This window comes from Convolutriloba macropyga, chromosome 8 (genome assembly GCF_964194025.1).
Source record: "Convolutriloba macropyga chromosome 8, txConMacr16.3, whole genome shotgun sequence".
Taxonomy (NCBI): domain Eukaryota; kingdom Metazoa; phylum Xenacoelomorpha; order Acoela; family Convolutidae; genus Convolutriloba; species Convolutriloba macropyga.
Window position 1 is genome coordinate 28,624,702 of NC_134475.1, and position 24,110 is coordinate 28,648,811.

General features: G+C 37.3%; 2 protein-coding genes across 3 annotated transcripts in view; both read left to right on the top strand.

Moving 5' to 3' along the window:
• The window catches only part of LOC142344059 (uncharacterized), a 390,373-nt gene that overhangs the window by 301,253 nt on the left and 65,010 nt on the right, over positions 1-24,110 (top strand). The window lies entirely within an intron of this gene.
• On the top strand, positions 6,803-22,184 carry LOC142344653 (elongator complex protein 3-like). Its single transcript, XM_075396478.1, has 2 exons — positions 6,803-7,096; positions 20,722-22,184. The coding sequence occupies exons 1-2, from the start codon at positions 6,804-6,806 to the stop codon at positions 22,121-22,123; spliced, it is 1,695 nt and encodes a 564-aa protein (XP_075252593.1). The 5' UTR covers position 6,803; the 3' UTR covers positions 22,124-22,184.

Here is a 24,110-nt window from a genome sequence, read left to right on the forward strand (position 1 = left end):
AAGTGGGATAACATTCGAAAACGACTCAGAGGGAAGGTCATCTCAAAACCAAGATACAATCTACATCCAAACGCTAAAGATAAGTACAAGATAGTACAAAATCGATTGCGATACGTTGAAAATAACACCAAAATTATATTGCGGCACAATATTGTGAATAATACGGTAACAAGCCCGAAAAGCGATGATAGAACACCCCTCAACGGTGATCAAATAAAAGTTGAAATCGAACGTCTACAACCAAAGGTTGATATAGTTGGAATTGTTTATTGTGTCAGAGAAGGCGCTCCTGACGTTTACAACAAATTGAAAGAAACTTAGATACCGTTGTTGCATATAGTAAAAAATCTCTTATCTCGGCGAAAGCAAGAAATAAGAAAATGTTGAAAAAGTACAGTAAGCTTCACTTGGATCCATATCTCGAATTGAAAACGCTCTTCTCAATCGTACGAAACAACGGCGATTTGAAGCGAATCTGCAAAAAGAAAAATAGCAAATCCCAAAAACAACGAAAGAAAATCTCCGCCAACAAATAATCAACTTTGAGGTTAGTTTAAGTTCTGTGAAGTTCCTAGGGATTAAGTTCCTTGGTCCGGATCATAACTTTTAACCTAAAGTCCAGTCGTTAAGATTATTTTTTGAGAAATTCGTAGCGATTAAGTTCCTTGGTTTTGCTCAGAAAATAATGTAACACGAAATGGCGAAAACTTGTTAAACTTGCAAGAAGCCGTTAACGCGAACGAAAAGATTTATATTTACTGGCAGACGAATCCTTTTGAGTCTCACAGATGCGTTACTTGACAAAACTCGAGAGACAAAAAATGGTCTTGAAAATCTTTTTTTAATGCAAAATCACAATATTTTGCAAAATTTTAAAAAAGCAGTTTTATTTGATTTATTTACTAACAAGGCTAGAATATTAAAAATTGCAGCATCGAATCAAGCTAAAGCTAGCCGCACTTAATTGTGGTTAGCTACTGAGGAAGCCAACTACTTGTCCGTTGTTTGAGAGCAATTCGACTGACTTTAGTCAGTTATGTTCATTTTATTGATAGTTAAAGAATACAAAATTTGGTAGGAAGAAGTAGTGCTGGCAGGGCCCTCGAGGGGGGAGGGTGGGGGGAGGGCTTGCATAAACGCAAACAATTCCTCGGGTTTGCAGAAACGGAAAAATTTTCCTTTTATGAATTGACAAAGGTATTGTAGAGTCACGTAACCACTACGGATGAAGGTAGAGTTGCTCATTTTCTTATTCTGATCTCAATGCCTCTCAAATTAAAATTCACATAAATTATTAAAAAGTTTCAGATATAATTGAATGTCAGGGTAGCCGTGGTTGCCCTTTTGTAATGTTGATTGTTGGAGCTAGTTCAATACATCATTCTCTGGAGAAGTGGGATAACATTCGAAAACGACTCAGAAGGAAGGTCATCTCGAAACCAGGATACAATCTACATCCAAACGCTAAAGCTAAGTACAAGATAGTACAAAATCGTTGAAAATAACACCAAAATAATATTGTGGCACAATATTATCAATAATACGGTAACAAGCCCGAAAAGCGATAATAGAACACCCCTCAACGGTGATCAATTAAAAGTTGAAATCGAACGTCTACAACGAAAGGTTGATATAGTTGGAATTGTTCATTGTGTCAGAGAAGGCGCTCCTGACGTCTTCAACAAACTGAAAGAAACAGATGCCGTTGTTGCATATAGTCAAGAATGTCTTATCTCGCCGAAAGCATAAAAAAAGAAAGTGTTGAAAAAGTACAGTAAGCTTCACTTGGATCCATTTCTCGAATTGAAAACGTCTTTCTCAATCGTACGAAACAACGGTGATTCAAAGCGAATTTGCAAAAAAAATAGCAAACCGCAAAAACAACGAAAGAAAAACTCCGCCAACAAATAATCAACTTTGAGGTTAGTTTAAGTTCTGTGAAGTTCCTAGGGATTAAGTTCCTTGGTCCGGATCAGAACTTTTAACCTAAAGTCCCGGTCGTTAAGATTATTTTTTGAGAAATTCGTAGCTATTAAGTTCCCTGGTTTTGCTCAGAAAATAATACAACACGAAATGGCGAAAAATTGTTAAACTTGCAAGAAGGCCGTTAACGCGAACGAAAAGAGTTATCTTTGTGTGGCATGTAATTGTAACATGCATCTGACTCCTGAATGTACAGCTCTTTCTCCAGTTGCAATTACTGGCATTAAAGAGCTTGGTATGAATGCCATGCTATTCTGCAATAATTGTGTTGAACAAAATGAAAGGGATATCTTAATTTGTTGTCAAACCCTGGCAAAAATTGCTGAAAAAATCGATAGCATGGATGTTGGAGTAAAACTGAGGAATATGGAAAGGCGATTAACGGACTTAGTGGATGAGAAAATTGGGAATGCTACGAAAATGACGTGTGACAAAGTTGGAAAAACATATGCTGCTGTCGTTGCTGTTGAAACTACTTCAAGAAAACCTAAAGGAGTTAAAACTGATGAAGACTCAAAAAGTCACAATATCAATAAATGTATAAGAATACAAGGGATACCTGAGGACCCTAATGAAACGAAAGGGGAAAATTTTGTCCCAACAAACGATGAAGTTAACGATCTGCTCAATTCGATAGGTGCGATGCACATGTAACTGAAATACAAAGACTTGGAAAATTTTGAAATGATAGAAAAAAGCCAAGGGCGGTATTAGTATTCTTGGCAAATGAACACAAAACAAGAATCACTCTTGCAAAAAGTCGAGAATTCAGAAATAGTTTGGTCGAAAGAAACATATACATGCTGCCAGCGTTGTCGAGGGATGACGCACTGAAAGAAAATCAAATGTTATAAAACCTAAGGGAGCTGCTTGACGGAGGTGTACCTAAGGAGAAATTGAAAATTCGAAATCTTGAACTTTACAATGATGGGGTCAAACTGCAGTTGGATGTACAGAATGCCTACTGACTAGGAGGCTTTCTCCATATCCTCCAACTAAATACAAGAAGCTTAGTAAATATCGAAAGAAGATCAAATTTCTAAAATGCAGTTATTAACTCAGATTATAATGTTCTTTGTCTATGCGAAACGTGGTTGAACGATAACATTCATGACTCCGAACTCTTTCTTAACGATTAAAATATCTATAGAAGTGATCGGGTCACGATTGGAGATAGAAATACAAATGGAGGTACCCTCATTGCTGTGAAAAATACTCTGATATCGGAAAAAATAAATTCCACTCTACCCAACTCATGTGTAGCGTGTAAAATTACTCTGAATGACACTCAAGTATTTCTATATGCGTTATACAATCCACCCATATCAAGCTCATGTCGATGCACGATAGAGGGCTTCCAACTGCTCCTGAGAAACATTCCTAAAAACAAACCAATTGTCATCTGTGGAGACCTTTATTTTCCAGAAGCAAACTGGAAGACACTGTATAGTCCCGACGAGACTGAAGACAAAGTCATCGAAATGCTTGAAGAGTAATTGTTTCGGCAAATTATCGACTTCCCGACATGTGGAAACATCTTGGATACTGCCTTCTATCAAAGTTGTCATCTATCCGCTGAGTTAGACAAATCTTTTCCATCTATCTATAATCTAACTGACCATGAAGCTATTCGTCTATCCTTAGAAAACCCAGTTACTGAAACAAAAGCATTAATACAGAACTTTAGAATTTTTGGGAATGCTGACTATGACGCTATAAAAGAGCATCTTGTTGAAAAACCGTTCCGGTCAATTTGTTACACCAACATCAACAAAATGAGCGAAGAATTCACAAGGTATCTTGACGGAACTTTTCATTTGTATGTCCCGAAAAGAACAAGGCATAGACAATCACTGCCACCTTGGATTTCCTGTGGTACTTCAAATTTGTTTGTTAAGCTGAAGATACCGAAGCGTTTATTGGAGAATAAACCAACATCTTACAGAAAACAGTTGGTTCTAAAACTGGAAATCCAAGTCACTGTTTCAACTGAAGAAGACAGAGTTGTGTACCAAGAAAGTTTACTGGGATCGAGAAATACAGACAGACTTTTTAAACATCTGAAAAGCCTAAACAAATCTGCCTGCCTGCCCAAAGTTTTGATGAATGATACCAAGCAAAGTTCACTTCGATGCGAACTAGTAAATATGTTAAATCATTTTTTTCACTCCGTGTTCTCCTCAAAAACTAATTTCAGTTTGAAAGATTTCAAAGTAAAGAAACCCTCTTTTACAAATTTTGACATCTCGAAGAATACCATCAGAAATATAGTGGATGATATTGAAGCCACAAAATCCAGAGGATTGAACGGTATACCTCCGGTTTTTTACGTAAATACGAGCAAGAATCTCTGCAACACAATGCATTCGGTCCTTCGGAACATAAAAAAGCTGCGGAAAATACCCGATAGCTGGAAAGTTGCTGCCATAACGCCTATTTTCAAAAAAGGAGACCGAAGAAAGTTGAAAACTACCGGCCTGTCTCACTATTGAACATTGATAGCAAGATTCTGGAAAAATGTTTACACATTGCCTTGTATAATCATTTTCAAAATTTCCTGACTAAGAGTCAACATGGGTTTGTAAGGAGAAGATCTGTACAAACAAATATGCTGCTGTTTCTCAAAGAATATATGAAGCTCTTGATCACGACCCTCAATCAGAGATTATTGCATTCTACACTGACTTCTCAAAAAATTTTGACAAAGTACCACATTATGAGTTAATTCAAAAATTGATTGACATTGGAGTTGGAAGATGTTTGCTCGAAATTTTAATCGACTAATTGAGTGATCGACGACAATATGTGCGTGTGGACAATACCAGTTCGAAGATACTCGATATAACAAGCGGTGTACCACAGGGGTCACTCCTAGGCCCTATACTGTTCTGTATATTTATGAACGATCTTCCAGATGTCTTGATGTTTTCTGAGCCCTTTATCTTCGCTAATGATCTTAAAATTTTGGCTGGAGAAAGAAGCTATTGGGAAGTCCAAGATGATCTACATGGGATTGAGAACTGGATAATCCGAAATAAAATGGGGCTGGCAAAAGACAAGTGCGCGTATCTGAATTTCAGAGGTAGAGACCAACATTACAAATTGATGGGGAAAGATTTGGCGAAATCCACGACTGTCAAAGATCTTGGTATACAAGTGGAGGCTGATGTATCGTGGAAACAACATATTGAAGAAAGAATGAAGAAAGCAAATAAAGTTCTGTACATGCTTAAGCGAAATGTTGCAAAAAAGTAAACACGTTTGTGAAATTGGGATTATATAAGTCCTTAATTCTGCCGTTATTGCTGTATGGTTTCAGGTGCTCGACTGCAGGAAGAACTGAAATTCAAATTCTGGAAAAGTTTCAAAAAAAGGTAGTCAAATAGATAACGGGAAATAATGATACAGATTACAAAAGCCAGCTTCGACTATTAAACATATTGCCATTACCAATGTTATCCAACTTAACGATCTATTGCTGGTTTCAAAAGCTTTGAATGAAGAGAATAGCGGCATCGAGCTACCTGAAATACGTACAAAAGAAAGAAGGAACAACGAAATTTTCAAAATGACGGAAACTCGAACAGAGAAAGCGCGCAGCGAATTCACTTTTAAAACCTGTCGAATTGCAAAACGCCTAGAAATTTTAATAAACTTAAGGGAACCATCTGGACTGAAAAACTGAATATTACGTACAATGTGGAATTTCTTCGAGAAGAAATTTTCTGAGCGAAATATTTGCACCTGGCAATTGTTCTGCGATTGTCAAAACTGTAGAAACTATTGGGCATTATTTTAATTTGATGACTGGGACTTTAGACCTTTCAGCACAGCTGTAAATCCCCAACAACATTAACAACAAAACCAGAAATCAACATAATGTGAGAATGGTTTTGTCAACGACATTCGCATTACTTTTTTGAACTACAGAAATCAATAACTATCGTATGTTGTAAAGCAATTTTGGGTTATTTTCCATTATGCCACACCACCCCCCCCCCCCCCAACGAAATTATAACCCCCATTATGGTATAATTACCATGATTAGGAGCCTATACGTTAGCTGACCACTAAGCATAATGGGAAAGACTCCAAATTTGAATGTAGAAGCTGTATTTCTGTAACAATCGACTCGTTAATTTTTGGCCTGTGTATTTGTTACGCTTGTTAGGGCCTTCTGTCTGAAATGATAGGATTTAGGTGCCCTAAGCGTCTTTAGATCACAAAAACACAATTATTAACCGGGGCTAGGTGTATTAGCCGACACACAAATTAGAAGACAGGCCAATTGGCCGACAGATTTCATCAAGACGACGTGAAAATGACGCGAAATCGGAACTGTATAATTTAAGTAGTGTTATTAGAAGGTTCGACTTAATTATGTTCGGCCGTAAAAATTTGCTCGGTTGTGATAGATTCATATCAAGTCCCACGGGCCGCTGAGGCATGGTCAAATTAGTTAATAGTTATAGCCAAATATTGTTTGTTTTAAAACTAAGGGACGCTACTTCACCCAATTAGTACGCGGGTAATTATCACGAACTGTGGTTTTCGAGTAGCTATATTCGCTTAAGTGTCGGCTAAAAGGTGTGTCGGCTATTTTGTATGTCGACCAATTGGCCGGCCACGTTATTAACCATTGGAAAGCCTTCGAATTCCGATGCAAGAATGTCCGTTTTAACGAATTTGTTAATCAAAGATTTATGATTCGTAAAATTGAACAGTGCACCGGAAGACTCTAAAAAATCCGCTGCATAAAAAAAAATAAAAACTCATCAGCTTAGAGATAGTGACTACTTAACCAATTTTTTTCAGATATTATGGTTGATGTTATTCATGAAAGATTTGAAAGCTTCACCACTGGACTGCATGATGGTGGAGACAGTGCTGCTCATACAGAAAATGAATTGCTTATGAAAGCAATATCCGAAATTGTTCAGCATTTGATTGAAGCTGAAAAGAAGGGTCAAAATGTCGATCTCAACAAAGTTAAAATGGCAGTGTCAAGAAAATATTGTACGCAGCGACAGCCGAAACTGGTCGACATAATAGCTGCTGTACCGCAACAACACAAGAAGAGCTTAGTCCCAAAGTTAAAAGCAAAACCAGTGAGGTAATTGAGTGATTTTAGATCTGTCTTGAATATTTGGGTCTTTCCCAATACAGCCCCCTCCCCAGCTTAGTGGTCAGATAATGTATAGCCCACATCATGATAAATATACCAGAATGGTTTTTTAATAGCCGCACAACGATAGCTGGGGCTATTATTGGCCTTCTCTTGATTTTTTTTCACAATTCAAAGAATTTTTACAATTCAAAGAATTTGAATTGTATTCATCCTATTCATCCTTAGTGTTATCTGTACTTCTCTATGGAATACCATCTTGGTCTCCTGACATAGCACGTCTAAAGTCAATGGAAAATTTTTCAAATGCAATGCTTCAAATGGATTTTTGGGACAAAAACGCCATATCAATCACTACTCAAAAAGCATTCCATTCTACCGATGTGTCATCTTATCGAATTCCGGACCTTTGTTTTTCTAGCACAACTCATGAACAATAAATACAAACTTGACTACGATCAATTTATCACCTTCAATGCTAACAAAAGTGAAAAATGTGTCTGCTCCTCCAGCTTATTTGTAATTGACCCCAAATTTAGCAACTCAAAATGATTCTTCTCACGGAGTACAGTTATGGCTAATTATCTCTTTCGTCATAAGATTATTACCGGATTCAGTAAGAGTGACATAAATGCTGTCAAAGATTTCTTGATTAAAAAAACGTTTTGCGTTGACTTAATCTGTACCTATTATGTTGTATGTACTTGTTCAAATTGTGTTGTTATGAAGAGCATATGCTAATACTTTTGGTTGCTCCTCGAGAATTAAGTCTTTCTCTCTCTCTATTGGGGCGCTGTCTTTTTAAGATCTGTTCACACATTTTTATGATTTTTGAAGTCAAATTGGAGTAGTGATTTTGGTCACGCCGAAACAGGAAATGGAGCGAAAAAGCGAGTGGTTTTGCGGCGTGAATTTTTTTCGCTCTAAATAGACTGAGAAAACGGTGTTTGAACAAATATTCGGTTTCTCGGTAGTGGTTTTTTGTTCACATGCGGCAATTTCACTCTGATTTTTACTGTTCTTTCGATTTTTTGGATCGGATTTTTTTTCTAACTGGTTTTCCCAATCCATTCACAGCACATTCTAGGCCTAGTTTTTTGTTTGAATTAAGTTTTCATTTCTCGCTAGGGGTTTTTTGTTCACATGCGGCATTTTGATATTGATTGTCTGTTTTTTTTCTTATTTTTTTGTTTTGATTTTTAAAAAATGGTTTTCTGAATTCACTCATAGTCCATTCTAGGTCTAGTTTTTCTGTTTAGTTAATGAAAATTCTTTGAATTGTACGCCAAGACTTGTCCTGCTATGTTTTTTATTTCGTCGTCGCGATTTTTGTTACGACCATATGACGTCACAACCACTTTAAATCTGCTTTTTGTTCATTCGTTCATGCAATTTCAACTGAAGTGCGAGCGTAACGTCATTTTTAGCTCTTAATGGAGCGGGTTTTTTGTTCATTCGCGTGATTATATTTTTGGTCACACTTGACTTACCTCGCTCTCAAAAATGACTTGCTCACTTTGAAATTGACTTTTATTTAATTTAATTCAAAGAGATAAGGTCAAATGGGTGTGTGTCACTCTAAATGAAGGTTATTTGAGAGCAGTTAATAGATGCAGCAAAAACGTATACAGATTTTTAATCAAAATATAACATATCAGCCTGCAATGAAAAGACGAATTTTTTTGGTCTGTCTTTTGTACTGTTTTTTTTTCGAGTCTGCAGATATACGAAGCTATTGCGGCTATTTTCTGGCAATCAGCCAGCTATGTTTTTATAATGGGTACTATAATCTCACGGAAAGGGGTGACCAGAGTAGCAGAACATGTCACAACGGTTCAGTGCAGAAATCCTTCCATCGCAGGCAGAGAGCCTGGTGATTGGAACCTCTTCACGCACAAAATACATCCAATCAGCAGACGTCAATTCGGCTGTTCATTCAAACCGAGGGGCGACCATGACGGACCTTATAGATGGTATGCGTCAGTACCTTCCTCTCAACCTGACAACAGTTACTCTGCTAGCAGGATTCAATGATCACCGAAGCAATTGGAGGGAGTTTATTCATGATTTTACAGCTATTATAAGCTACAAATTTGCACCTTCAACAATAATAGCTCCCAAAATTAAATGCGAAATTTTGCAGCTCTATGATGAAGGTAAAGGCTATAAACTTAAGATATGTAAAAACGGGAAAGAAAAAGATGGATTCAGAGCCTCGCCAATTCAACAATCTGATGGCGAAAGGTAAAGTCTCAAATGCCATTAAGCTTCTATCAGGCGAACCGAAAGGAAGAATACTATCTTTATAAGATAAAACGAAGCAAAGCTTTCCTAGAAGTGATGTCCTCAACGAAAAACACCCGGAAGCCTCAGATTTGAATGAAAATTATCTTGTCCTGGAGAACTGCTCAGTCTCCCCCTACCAGCCTATCATCTTGATAAAATCAACTGTCAAGTCGTAAAACGAGCTGCTTTGCAAACGCATGAAATCATGGCCCTTCTGGCCTTGATGCTGACGAGTGGAGACTACTTTTGGCAGCCTTTGGACAACCATCAACCAGCCATCGCGAATGCGTTGCCAGGTTTGGCCGCCGAGTCGCTACCGAAGATATTGCAGAAACCTTGATACCTTATAATGCCTGTAGACTTTTGCCTTTGGAAAAATGTCCAGGCGTCATAACTATAGGTGTTCGTGAACTTCTGAGGCTGGTTATTGGGAAATCATTAATGGACTGTCTGTCTGTTGATCTAATGCTCTTCACCAAAAGAATGCAGCACTGTTTAGGACAAAATTGGGAATCGACCATGCAATATACGAATTGAGAGCAGGTTTCACGCAACAAGGAACAGAATCTATTCTTCTAATTGATGCGAAAAATTTATTCAAAAATCTGAATAGAAAATTAGCTCTTGAGAAAATCCGAAGAATTTACCCCTCTATCTTCAACGGAATTCATAACTCATATTCCCTAAGCAGCTCCTTGTACGTGAGTGGAAGAAAATTGCTGTGGAAGGAGGGTGCTACTCAAGGTGATCCGCTGGCAATGGTGATGTATGGAATTAGCACCCTGCCAATAAGATCTGCTATCGGAAGTAGGAGTTATGCAGAATTGGCATGCTGATCATGGTATTGCAGCAGGCCCCCTCTCATCGCTTCTGATAATCTAAATAAACATGGCCCCTCAATTGGTCATATTGTAAACGCTCCGATATGCCAGCTGATTACAAACCACATCTGAAAGAAAGAGCGAATGAACTTTTTCAGGACAAATGGTTTAAAATCACATATGGCACACGTGTTCTAGGCTTTATTCTTGAAGCAGATGAAGCATGCTCAATTTATATCGAACAATGCGAAACGAAATATCTGCAAATAACACAAAAGCTGACAAATGTGTGGTCAATTCAAATGTCAGGATGCCTGAATAATGAAGATCTGAGTCCATTTTAAGCAGGACAGCAATTAAAGCAGGTCGGCAAGGGAGAGCGCCAAATCATTAAAAAATTGGTTGTCTGAATGCCCGAAAAGAATTTATCTAGAAACTTCTTACAATAGCTGCCGAAAAAAGTTAATCGAATTGGCTAAGCGGTCCTGCGCTTTAAAAATATATTCTCGATCTAAGCAAGCAAGAGTTGAGAGATGGTTTATGTCTGAGATATGGATGTAACCTAAAAATGTGCCTTACAAAAGTGCCTGCCGCATAAGTTCTCAGTGAAACGTACCCTGCGGTGCGCAAAAGGTGGGTATACACATTTGCGTCACGATCATTTCAGAGACTGCTGCCAGCCTACTAAAGGAAATATGCCACGATGTTGAAATCGAGCCGCTCGAAGGCGAGATCTTCTCGAGTAATGCAACCACTGTTGATGATGTTGCAAGACTTGGTATCAAAGCCCCAGTTTTATGGGACAACTACTTTGTCCGGACGTTCTGCGATGTTAATATCTTCTACCTGCTGGCAAAATCTTCCAAAAGCTGGCCGGATGCTTACAAATAGCTTGAGTGTATAAAAAAGCGACGTACTCACAATGCGTGATTGACGTGGATCATTACACATTTAACGAGCTAGTTTTTGCCTGCACTGAAAGCGGGACCTTCAGCTACTAGAGCTCTCAAACAGATCGCCGCTTAGATCAGCGAAAAGCGCGAGGAACAGTACGCGGACGGGTGTTTTTTTCTCAAGCTTGCGCTCAATTATTGAATATGTCCCCTACTAGTTTTTAGATCCTTCTGTATTTGTCTATATTCTTTCCTTGCACTGGACAAATACATGCGGATGTTATAATACATATGTATATATTTGGACGTTATGTTTTTAATTTTTTAATTGTAAGCGTTGCTTATGCAATTGGATGAGCGAACCGGAGAGAGTTGAAACGGAGACAGTCACTTAAAAATGTGGCATCCAAATCATTTTCCTAATTGTTTTGAACCACTGATCTAATTTGGCGGAAGGGAGTTATTTCTCAGAGATTGCAGCTCTATGATGAAGGTAAAGGCTATAAACTTAAGATATGTAAAAACGGGAAAGAAAAAGATGGATTCAGAGCCTCGCCAATTCAACAATCTGATGGCGAAAGGTAAAGTCTCAAATGCCATTAAGCTTCTATCAGGCGAACCGAAAGGAAGAATACTATCTTTATAAGATAAAACGAAGCAAAGCTTTCCTAGAAGTGATGTCCTCAACGAAAAACACCCGGAAGCCTCAGATTTGAATGAAAATTATCTTGTCCTGGAGAACTGCTCAGTCTCCCCCTACCAGCCTATCATCTTGATAAAATCAACTGTCAAGTCGTAAAACGAGCTGCTTTGCAAACGCATGAAATCATGGCCCTTCTGGCCTTGATGCTGACGAGTGGAGACTACTTTTGGCAGCCTTTGGACAACCATCAACCAGCCATCGCGAATGCGTTGCCAGGTTTGGCCGCCGAGTCGCTACCGAAGATATTGCAGAAACCTTGATACCTTATAATGCCTGTAGACTTTTGCCTTTGGAAAAATGTCCAGGCGTCATAACTATAGGTGTTCGTGAACTTCTGAGGCTGGTTATTGGGAAATCATTAATGGACTGTCTGTCTGTTGATCTAATGCTCTTCACCAAAAGAATGCAGCACTGTTTAGGACAAAATTGGGAATCGACCATGCAATATACGAATTGAGAGCAGGTTTCACGCAACAAGGAACAGAATCTATTCTTCTAATTGATGCGAAAAATGCATTCAAAAATCTGAATAGAAAATTAGCTCTTGAGAAAATCCGAAGAATTTACCCCTCTATCTTCAACGGAATTCATAACTCATATTCCCTAAGCAGCTCCTTGTACGTGAGTGGAAGAAAATTGCTGTGGAAGGAGGGTGCTACTCAGGGTGATCCGCTGGCAATGGTGATGTATGGAATTAGCACCCTGCCAATAAGATCTGCTATCGGAAGTAGGAGTTATGCAGAATTGGCATGCTGATCATGGTATTGCAGCAGGCCCCCTCTCATCGCTTCTGATAATCTAAATAAACATCGCCCCTCAATTGGTCATATTGTAAACGCTCCGATATGCCAGCTGATTACAAACCACATCTGAAAGAAAGAGCGAATGAACTTTTTCAGGACAAATGGTTTAAAATCACATATGGCACACGTGTTCTAGGCTTTATTCTTGAAGCAGATGAAGCATGCTCAAATTATATCGACCAATGCGAAACCGAAATATCTGCAAATAACACAAAAGCTGACAAACGTGTGGTCAATTCAAATGTCAGGATGCCTGAATAATGAAGATCTGAGTCCATTTTAAGCAGGGCAGCAATTAAAGCAGGTCGGCAAGGGAGAGCGCCAAATCATTAAAAAATTGGTTTTCTGAATGCCCGAAAAGAATTTATCTAGAAACTTCTTACAATAGCTGCCGAAAAAAGTTAATCGAATTGGCTAAGCGGTCCTGCGCTTTAAAAATATATTCTCGATCTAAGCAAGCAAGAGTTGAGAGATGGTTTATGTCTGAGATATGGATGTAACCTAAAAATGTGCCTTACAAAAGTGCCTGCCGCATAAGTTCTCAGTGAAACGTACCCTGCGGTGCGTAAAAGGTGGGTATACACAATTGCGTCACGATCATTTCAGAGACTGCTGCCAGCCTACTAAAGGAAATATGCCACGATGTTGAAATCGAGCCGCTCGAAGGCGAGATCTTCTCGAGTAATGCAACCACTGTTGATGATGTTGCAAGACTTGGTATCAAAGCCCCAGTTTTATGGGACAACTACTTTGTCCGGACGTTCTGCGATGTTAATATCTTCTACCTGCTGGCAAAATCTTCCAAAAGCTGGCCGGATGCTTACAAATAGCTTGAGTGTATAAAAAAGCGACGTACTCACAATGCGTGATTGACGTGGATCATAACACATTTAACGAGCTAGTTTTTGCCTGCACTGAAAGCGGGACCTTCAGCTACTAGAGCTCTCAAACAGATCGCCGCTTAGATCAGCGAAAAGCGCGAGGAACTGTACGCGGACGGGTGTTTTTTTCTCAAGCTTGCGCTCAATTATTGAATATGTCCCCTACTAGTTTTTTGATCCTTCTGTATTTGTCTATATTCTTTCCTTGCACTGGACAAATACATGCGGATGTTATAATACATATGTATATATTTGGACGTTATGTTTTTAATTTTTTAATTGTAAGCGTTGCTTATGCAATTGGATGAGCGAACCGGAGAGAGTTGAAACGGAGACAGTCACTTAAAAATGTGGCATCCAAATCATTTTCCTAATTGTTTTGAACCACTGATCTAAATTGGCGGAAGGGAGTTATTTCTCAGAGATTGTGTTTGATAAAAAAACAATTGAAGAACACTGTTCTGCTGAACCAAAAAGTTTTTAAACCGAAGATTACAACTCGGCATTCAAGCCAAAGAATTGATTCCAAATCTGTACTTTTTAAAGAAGAATCAAACGTTGATTATCTTGAAAACATTTTAAAAGACAGTGACGAGACGAACAACTATTTATGCACGAAATTGAAGTTCTGCTTTTTTACAGTATTGTCGAAGTATAATATTTTCCTTAAAAGCTTCTACCTCTTGAAAAATAGAATGTCGGTGCTTGATTTAAGACATAGGTGTAGACTAACTGCTATACTCAAGACTGAAAAATACAATTGGTTTGTTGGTTCCGTTCCTAAGAACTGTACAACGTCAAAATATACTATATGAAATAGAAAGTTGCTTGCGCGTTTTGCAAAAAAAAACATTTGTTTTGCATTTTTGACTTCTCGGTCATCTTTGATGTGCAAATTGTTATTTTGACAAAATTTTATAGAAAAATGTTGGGTCGTCACTGACTTACGGATCTATTCCCCTGTTGAATTTGCCTGGAAGAAGAATCGGGATGCAAACCCCTCACAAAAGGCCAAATTAAAAAGCGCAATTTGATGATACCGCTACAAAAAGGTGTAAAGTTGACGTAGTCACGAATTGTACTCTTCTTTTTTCTATCTCCAAAATTGTGCTCTTAAGTTAAACTAAAATAGATATCAATAGCTGAAACAATCGTACACTTTGGTTTTCTAACGAAGTGAGAACATAAATCTTAATCGTCAGAGAGCTTGATGCCCTTACGTGCCCGACAACTCCAGAAATTGAAGTTCAATTTTTAATTGAAATTAAGAGTACAATTTTGCAGATTATGGAAAGAGAAATTTTCTTCAACTTTTCTAATTTTTTTGGTTGTTCAGCAGTTTCAATCATCTTTTTTCCTGGTTCATCGGGACTATCAGAAAATCATTCAATGGGCATCTTTCAATGAGGTTCTTTTCAACAGCTTTGAGATCTCGGACGAAATTTTATGTTAATTAGATAAGCATTTTAACCACCACATACTGTTCATGATTTTAATCACAGCCAGACTGATATTTGCTTGAACTTTGGACAATCTGTTTTGAAATCTGACAACGGACAAGATTCCTGTATAATCTACTACATGTTTACATAAAGCTTTTGACAATCCGCGTTGCAACTGATGTGACCAATTGTAATTGTCGAAAGAAATGGTGCATTGGCGATCCGTCAGTTTTTATTGCATTTCTGATAATTTTTTTCCTCTAATATTAAAACCACCGTAGCCCTTTTTGAATAACCAGTCCAACTTTTGGTCATATCTCAGACATCCTGAGAAGCGATTTTCTTGAAATTTTTGAGACTGCTTTTAGCTATCGGGGCATTGTGATACATATCAATAGTGTTTTCTTTTCTTCGGATTTGGACGGCATTAAAATTGTTTGGAATCATACTGTAAGCATGAACTTATAATTTTTCTCACCTCAAACGGACAGACTTGTCCACCTGCTTGGTGTATTTTGCCTATTTTTGGAAATCGCTTGGAGTGGAGACCACCTTGATAATTTCTTGATCTGATTTCGTAATAGACAACTTTTTCTTCATTTCCATGTCATCAATCAGAATCCGCAAAAATCCGAGGCAAAATGTTTAGCAACAAAAAAAGTTACTGTTTTAAGTAGTTTTCGGGCCATTATCGTCAATAGCTGTTTTCAAATATCTCTGCATTTCATCTGCTAATACATCAGGGATCCGTTTAATCACGGATATCCTGCGGCAGGGTATCGTTGAACAGTTCGTTATCGTCCATTGTTGATTCTGAATCGCCACGTTCCATGTTTTTTAAGGGATTACAATAATTGTTTTATCGATGAAAGCGATTCTCAAAATATTTCAATTAGGCTTTTTAATATTCAATGTTTCAAATTTCCAAACGAAATGAAATCCGAAGTCAAAATAAACCAAACGTCTCCGTTTGCAGTAGAGTTTAAGCTGATTTTTCGGGAAAGTATTTACAGAATGTCAGAAATGACGTTTTATTAGTATGAGAGGGCGAATAAGTAGGACAGGAATCATTGACTTTCTTTACCTTGATCAGTTCAATTTCTCCCTCTGAAATTAAACAGTGCTGCCTCTAATAATAAGCGGCCAGTGAAGTTGTACCCTGGGCTCTGTAAATTAAAATAACCAAGTTTTGATGCAAACTACTTCTATCATATTTGTATTCTTCTTAAGAGTACTCCTCTTAGAGGAGGGCAAAGTGATTACAGAACCATGAGAGCTATGTACTTTTTTATCAGAGTATTGGCAAAATTTTCGTATAGATTGTCGAAAATGTAAAACACGACTATTTTTTCTGACTCACTTGGTGAGAGAGAGTAACTATATGTTCAGCTGTTTTTTCTGTTATGGTCGATCGATATAATTGTTATGGTCGATCGATATAATTATCACAGAAAGTTGTATCTGGTGTTATCAAAGCCCATCGACTGTATACTATTCGGTTTAGAGGGTTGTAGAATTCGTAAGACCGAACTTTTTGGCTAATTCTCATCTAATTTAAACAATTGTGTGAAAATCAACCAAAACCAAAATATTCCTGTCTTAGGACTTCATGAATTTTGCCCATGTTAATGTTTTGTGAATTCCTGGACCGCTAGCCAGCGACTCACAATACCAGAAATAGTTGTGTTTGAAACAATCAGTTAGTTAGATTTGAAACAATCGGTTTGTTTATCGACCGGAACAAACTTTACGACGGCCAACTCCCCTCCTACGATAGATTATTTGACAAAAAAAGAACGAAAGAATTTCTTTTATCAAGTACCAAATAAGTAACAACATGTACAAAAGATAAACGTAAATATTGACTCATACAAACATGATCAAAGTGGACAGGCAACGGGGTATTTAGACCCACACAACCTGCCCTTAGAGACTCTTTAAACGAGGCAGTTGGACTATTTTAACAAAGAAGTTCCTATGATAACAAAAACAGAAAAATGAAGAAATGGACTAAAAAACAAAAACTTAAAAAATGCTACAGCCGTGAAAATTTAACAGCAGCCTAATTAAACCTCGTTAAACCTACTGGAGGCATGAAATAGGCCTCCAAAATTTTTCGGTTTATAAAATTTTTTTTCTGAAGCAATTTTAGCGGGAAAAATAAAAATCCTACTCCCAAAGTAGATGTCTGATAGCATTTATCCAACGGGTCTTTTTATGATTTCCTAGGAAAATTATTCAAACTATTTCACTATATCATCGTTATTGACGAAATGGACTTAAAAAACCAAAAACTTAGAAACTGTTTTTGCTACAGTCGTCAAAACTTAACAGCAGCCTAATTAAACCTCATTAAACTTACTGAGGGCTGAGGGCATAAATTAGGCCTCCAAATTTTTTCGGTTTTAGAAAAGTTTTTCAGAAACAATTTTAAAGGGAAAAATTCAAAAAATTTTAAAAATCGCGATAGCTCTGAAACTAGAAGGAATTGAGCTGATTTTTTTTCTCAAAAAACCCATTTCAAAAGTAGATGTCTGATAGCATTTATCCAAGGGGTCGTTTTTAGGATTTCCCAGAAAAATTGTTCAAAGATGTATTTCACTATATCGTTATTAACCAGAAATGTATCCCTAAATTTAAAAACTTTTTAAAAGTTTTTAATTTGATCCAATGATATTGTAGGGAAGAACATCGGATTTACTCGATGCATTTCAGAGCTTCAAAGCTCTGGATTTAACTGATCGTTTTTCAATCATTCGCTCGCAAAAATATACTTAACATCCACCAGCTTCATATATACAAGTTATTGAAGCTAGTTTTGAAGTCATTGGGTGGATTACATCGTGGAAGTTACCTTAATTTTGGGTTCTCGTTTTTGCCATCAAGACCTGCGCGAAGTGAACCAAAAACATTACTAAAGGAACCATCATTCCTTTAGTAATGTTTTTGATGCACTTCGCGTAGGTCTTGATGGCTAAAACGAGAACCCAGAATTAAGGTAACTTCCACGATGTAATCCACTCAATGACTTCAAAACTAGCTCCAATAACTCGTATATATGAAGCTGGTGGATGTTAAGTATATTTCTTTAACAAAGATGTCATTAGCACTGTCGGACTTTTTGAAATAAATAAGAAGTATTTTCGAATATTATTAGGTACATTTACAAAATAATGATTGAACTTTTCTGCCACGTCAACGACGAGAGATGGTGACTGTTTCGCTTCCTAACAAGAGGATAGAATGGGGATCTTCTTTGAGTGCGAACTTCTGCCATTGATTTGATCAAGTAAATGATAAGTTTGCCTTTAATCACCAATGCAAGGATTAAACTTATCTGCATAATAAGATTTTTTTTATTTTTGCATGCGTTTTCAAAATTTTTACGCTGAATTTTGAAATTCGCCAGATAATATGGGTTTTTGTGGTTACTTTTCCAGTTTTGTTACGTTTGGTTTTGAGATCTTTTAAGGAATTTGTGAACCATTTAGGTTTGTTATTTGATTTCCTCTTCATATTCCATTGCGGTAAACTTATCAAAGACCTTAATAAAACTCGAATTAAAGATTTTAAAAGCAATGCTTGGATCACTAATACTTAATATTTCAACTTCCCTGAGACTCAGGTGTTCTTGGAGTTCATGCAGGAAGAGCTGTCTCCGAGATTCATCATGAATAAATTTTGTATTTCGAAATTTACTCTGAGCGTCAGTCTGATCGAAGTTGTTGACCAACCAACTTGCTAGAATAGGATAATGGTCTGCGATGTGTTGATGGAACAGGAAGTTTGATGTAAATTAAGGAATTTTATGGTAGATGAAATGATATAAGCAGTTTGATGAATGACAAGTCTCTCTTGTTGGACGATCCGAACTATCGAGCAGACTGAAGCCATTTGCATTTATACTATGGACGTAGTTACTGCTAATCAATTTCTGAGATTTTGTATCGATGTTAAAATCCCCCCATATTATAAAAGGCATTGCGGTAGAAGTATTACCTTGCAGATATTCATCAAGTAACTCAATGAACTGGTTTTTGTTAGTTCTAGATTTATTGTAAATCACCAAGGTTTTAAATGTGTATGATTGGCTGTTAATTTCGACACATATTGACTCCTCGAATGGAGTTTGTGGACAATTATGTGAACTATAATAAACTTGTGGCTTTGTGACCAATGGTCAACTCATTAAATAGTATCGGTTCACGCTTTAGTATTGTAGTTATACTGGTCTCCTGGGGTCTCTTGCGTGAGAGTTTACAAGACTGGTCTGAGCTCTAAAACTTGGGGCGGGAATTGAAATCAATAGGAAATCTGAAAATGGAGAGCTCTAACAGCAAGTCAATTTGTGGCTGTTAAAACCAATAGAACTGGAAAGATAAATTCTCTTCGCTCAATTTTTGCTCTGTATCTTTCGATTACACGGTGCATATAATAGAAGCGCAAAAACCACAAAACTAAGAGCGGCTCTCTGAACGGATACAAACGGGCTGAGTGCGAATGTGTGGCTGTGAAAGGAATATCAACATTGAATAAGTGATAATCTGTTGGGTTAACAATCCACCAAAGCCAGCCGATACATACCATGCAATAATAATTACTAGCGATATGAAATTTAAAAACAAGGAATTGACTGGCTAAAATTCAACAAACATTGCGGAGCATCGTATACTTGAAGCTATTAGATGAAATTATACTGAGATCGTAGCATTAGTTAGTAGAAAACAAAGTGTTTTTCTAGCACGCAACTCAGACATTTATAGTGAGTAAAAAAGGGATAGCTCGACAAATCGTTCAGTCGTGACCATTTAGCTCAATGAGTTGCATTGATTGGGAAACACCAAAGATACTCAATGCGTTTCAAAAATATGTTCTTAATAATATAGTGGAAACAACTGAACCAATAGATAATCGAAAATTATTTCGACCCATACTGTAACCGTAGTGGATAAGCTGGTAGAGCAGCTGTACAAGTGTTTTACTGAATTAGTTGGACAAAACGTGACAATTGGTTCAAGCATAGAATACTAAAAGAGAAGAAGGCTAAACTGCGACGAAAACTCAACCAAGAGTATCTGGCACAATTTTAAGAAAAAGGGGGGTTAAAAGTTGGACAGTCTGACATGCAAAAGTACCTGCGATCAGTGCAAAGAGCAGATATCCTGAACTACTGAAATATAAAAATCGAACTTCAAACAGAGATAAACAATAAGCCAAATTTTTTTGCAAAATATTCTTGATTTTGTTCACCAAAACGAACAAATTGAAGAAACAAGGAGCGAACTCGGTAATTTCCGAAAGTCCAATTAAGGCAAGGGAAAATACTGCAAATCTTTTCAAGTAAGTACTGAGCAAAGCCTGTGGACAAGATTCTCTAAGAAATTTACCATTGAAAAGATCACCAGCACTAGCAAATTCCTTGTTTATTGTTTGCTGCTATCAAATTTTGTTTGCAGTGCAATAAAGTGGTAATTTGTATTAGGAATATTTTAATGACGGTTTTAGCAAATTTTTGGGATGAGAGGGGTCGGCACGTTATGCGTAAGCGCTCATTACCAAGCCTCCTTGTTTCAACCAGTGTGCAAATCGTTTCCTATGGTTTCCAACGCAGCTCTTGTCAATTTTACTTGAATAACTTCAGTAACATTTATCAATAACATTATCGGAATTATTTGCAACTTTTACAAAATGCCAAATGTTTAAATAAAGCTAAAAGTTCTATATGCTTTCACCCGTTTTTCTTTGCCAAAAGTCATTTAAGATTTTGGAAAACTTTTTCTGCAGGACTGCGAGTGGAATTGCAGTTGTAGCTGTAATGTGCAAACCACACAGATGCCCCCATATCCACATGACTGGAAATATCTGCGTATACTGTCCAGGGGGACCAGACTCAGACTTCGAATACTCAACTCAATCTTACACAGGGTACGAACCTACATCAATGCGAGCTATACGTGCGCGATACGATCCATATCTTCAAACCCGTAACAGACTTGACCAGCTGAAGTCGTTGGGACACAGTGTTGATAAAGTTGAATTTATTATCATGGGTGGAACTTTTATGTCACTTGCTGATGATTACCGTGATTATTTCATTCGCAATTTGCACGATGCTTTGTCGGGCTATTCGAGCAGTTCTGTCGATGAATCAGTTTTTTATTCAGAAAGATCAAACACTAAATGTATAGGAATCACAATTGAGACTCGTCCCGATTACTGTTTGAAACCTCACTTGAGCAAAATGTTATCTTACGGTTGTACAAGGCTCGAAATTGGTGTTCAGTCTGTTTATGAAGATGTGGCACGTGATACAAATCGTGGTCACACAGTAAAAGCAGTTTGTGAGTCGTTCCATCAATCCAAAGATTGTGGCTTCAAAGTCATTTCGCACATGATGCCAAATTTGCCCAATGTTCCCTTTGAACGTGATTTGATTCAGTTTAGAGAGCTATTTGAAAACCCTGCATTTCGACCGGACGGGCTCAAAATTTACCCAACTTTGGTCATAAGAGGCACTGGGATTTATGAGCTGTGGAAAAATGGAGTTTATAAAAATTATTCGCCAAGTGAGCTAGTCGATTTTGTGTCGGCTGTATTGGCTTTGATACCTCCATGGACACGCGTTTACAGAGTTCAGCGTGATATTCCAATGCCTTTAGTGTCTTCAGGAGTTGAAAAGGGAAACTTACGAGAGCTGTGCTTGGCAAGAATGAAGGAACTCGGAACTGAATGTCGAGATGTGAGAACTCGCGAAGTTGGAATCCAAGAGATCCATCACAAAATATTACCTAATCAAATTGAACTGATAAGGCGCGATTACGTTGCAAACGGTGGTTGGGAAACATTCTTGTCTTACGAAGACCCAGAACAGGATATTCTAATTGGGTTGCTGAGATTACGAAAATGTTCCGAGGAAGGCACTTTTAGAACTGAATTAGTCGGCGGCGGAGTTTCGATTGTCCGCGAGTTACATGTGTACGGATCGGTGGTTCCGGTAAATGCCAGAGATCCGAATAAATTTCAGCATCAAGGATTTGGAATGCTGTTGATGAGTGAAGCTGCGAGAATAGCTAAAGAAGAACACGGGAGTTATAAATTAGCTGTTATTTCTGGAGTGGGAACAAGAAATTATTACAGAAAGTTAGGCTACGAACTTGATGGGCCTTATATGACTAAGCTATTGTAGCAATTATGAATGTATTTTCTGATGGTTTTAAGACTTAGAATTTAGTTTTTCGAAAACTGAATTTTAAAACAATTTCTATAGTTCTATTAGGAATTTATTCATTGATTAGGCGACTCTTCGAGTGCTTTCCGGTATTCTACAGCCTATCGATTATATTTACAATCCAAGAATTGGATTGTGTTGGTGCTGTCTTTTTCTGTTAGCTGGTTTTAGTATTCTTTGAAGTGCTTAGATTGCTGAAGCTGCTGGGAGGCCTAAATTTATGATGAAAAAGGTCATTCTTGTCAAAAGGATCAAACTGCTGCAAATTTAGTTTTTGAGTTTTTAAGTGCTCTTGAAACAAAATTTTTAGCAATTGCATTAGTCCATTGTGCTCTTTTTTTTCAATGCAATTTTTCGTCTGACCATTTTAACTTTTCGTCTTCAAAAACGGGATAAGCAGTTATAACCCGGGCATTAAGTGGCTGGGCAGATCTTTTAAAGCCTTACCGCTTTACTAGTATGAAAGTATGCGATTCACCAAAAAGTTTGCCCCCCTCAGTCACACAGCCCCTCAGACATCAGGTGGTTATTTTGTTAGATTAATCTTATTTTGGCGGTTGTCATCTTTGATGAAGGCCTTTTGCAAGCCATAATTTTTATGTACGTTTTTTATCTATAGGTTTTGGTAACATGCAAGATGATAGTGAAAGATGATAGTGATACATTTTTCTCATTTGTTCTTTTCTTAATCTTTGGGACTTTTTTATAGGTTGGAGATGAGTCACGGGAGCGTTTCTAGAGAGCTACACCCATAAAGCCCAGTTTGAAATGCCCGCTACTCAAACTTTGTTCTTATAAGTCTTAATTACCATATCTATTGGTATTGGTACTAGCCCCTGTATCCCCTCATTAAAGAACAAGTATGTGTAACTACGGAATGAGATCAAAATAGTTCGCACTTTGAAAATATTTGTGCATAAAAATCAATTTTCACGTTTTTTTTTGTTCGGCTGCTATTTTCCGGCAATCTGCTGGGCATATTTTTTTTCAATCTGATTTGTGGCTAACTACTCTTAAGAAATATTTTTTAGTCAGTTATTCAGGTCTTTTTGGCCCTCTTTTTCTGTAATAGTTTGTCTGAAAAATTTTGCTGGTTTTCTGCTTTTGGTCCTTAAAAAAGTTGATCGGACGTTAATTGAAAGTTGATTTAACTAGCGTGCAGCTCCTTAGTCTAGTTGTGGTCGCTTTTGTAAGAAAATGAACTGTTGTGCGCTAATTGGAATAATTTTTCTACTATGTTGCATGAAAAGAGGCAAATTCGTTATTAAACTCTATTTCAATCTTTAGATCTATATCCAGATTCCTCAGAGTAAACTTTAACAACCCAGTTTTTGAACCACCAAGAAAAATATGGAAGAAAAATTTCAAGAAGTGATTTTGAACTTTTTTGGTAGTGTGTCGCGATTCAGTAATTTGAGATCCCTGAAGCTTGAAGACAATTGTTTCAGGCGTCTGATCACCAAACTGTGTCTCTATTGAGTAACAGTTGAGATTCAATCCATTTCTCGTTCTTATGGTGAACTTTAAAATTAAAATTTGTCTTTCAAGTCGGCGTTTCTTTTTCTGCTGAGTTGAAGATATCGAAGTATCATCATTTCCGATCAAATGAAGTTTGAGTCACCTAAGACTACTTTTTATGATCGACTAGAATTCTGTGTAAAACTTTCTCCGATGAGAAACGTTTTCAGGTTTCTTTTGGCCTACCAAAGTTTTCCACTGTTACCTCAATTTTATTTTCGTTTGAAAAAAAATAAATGATTTCTTGTTAATTATTCACATGCTGTAAAACTAGTATAATACATTGCCTGGAGCTATAATTAAGACTGTAAGTACTCTCACGTAATTTAGTGTTTCCTCTTTTCAATTTGTCGCTAGAATGGATCGAAAACGCTGTCAGTTTCTTAAAAGGCTGTACTTTTAACAGCTTTAAAAATCAATTCTGGCA

Coding starts and splice junctions, on each gene's coding strand:
- LOC142344653 (XM_075396478.1), top strand. CDS start 6,804: ATGGTTGATGTTATTCATGAAAGATTTGAAAGCTTCACCACTGGACTG. Junction 7,097..20,721: donor TTAAAAGCAAAACCAGTGAG/GTAATTGAGTGA, acceptor CTTTTTCTGCAG/GACTGCGAGTGGAATTGCAG.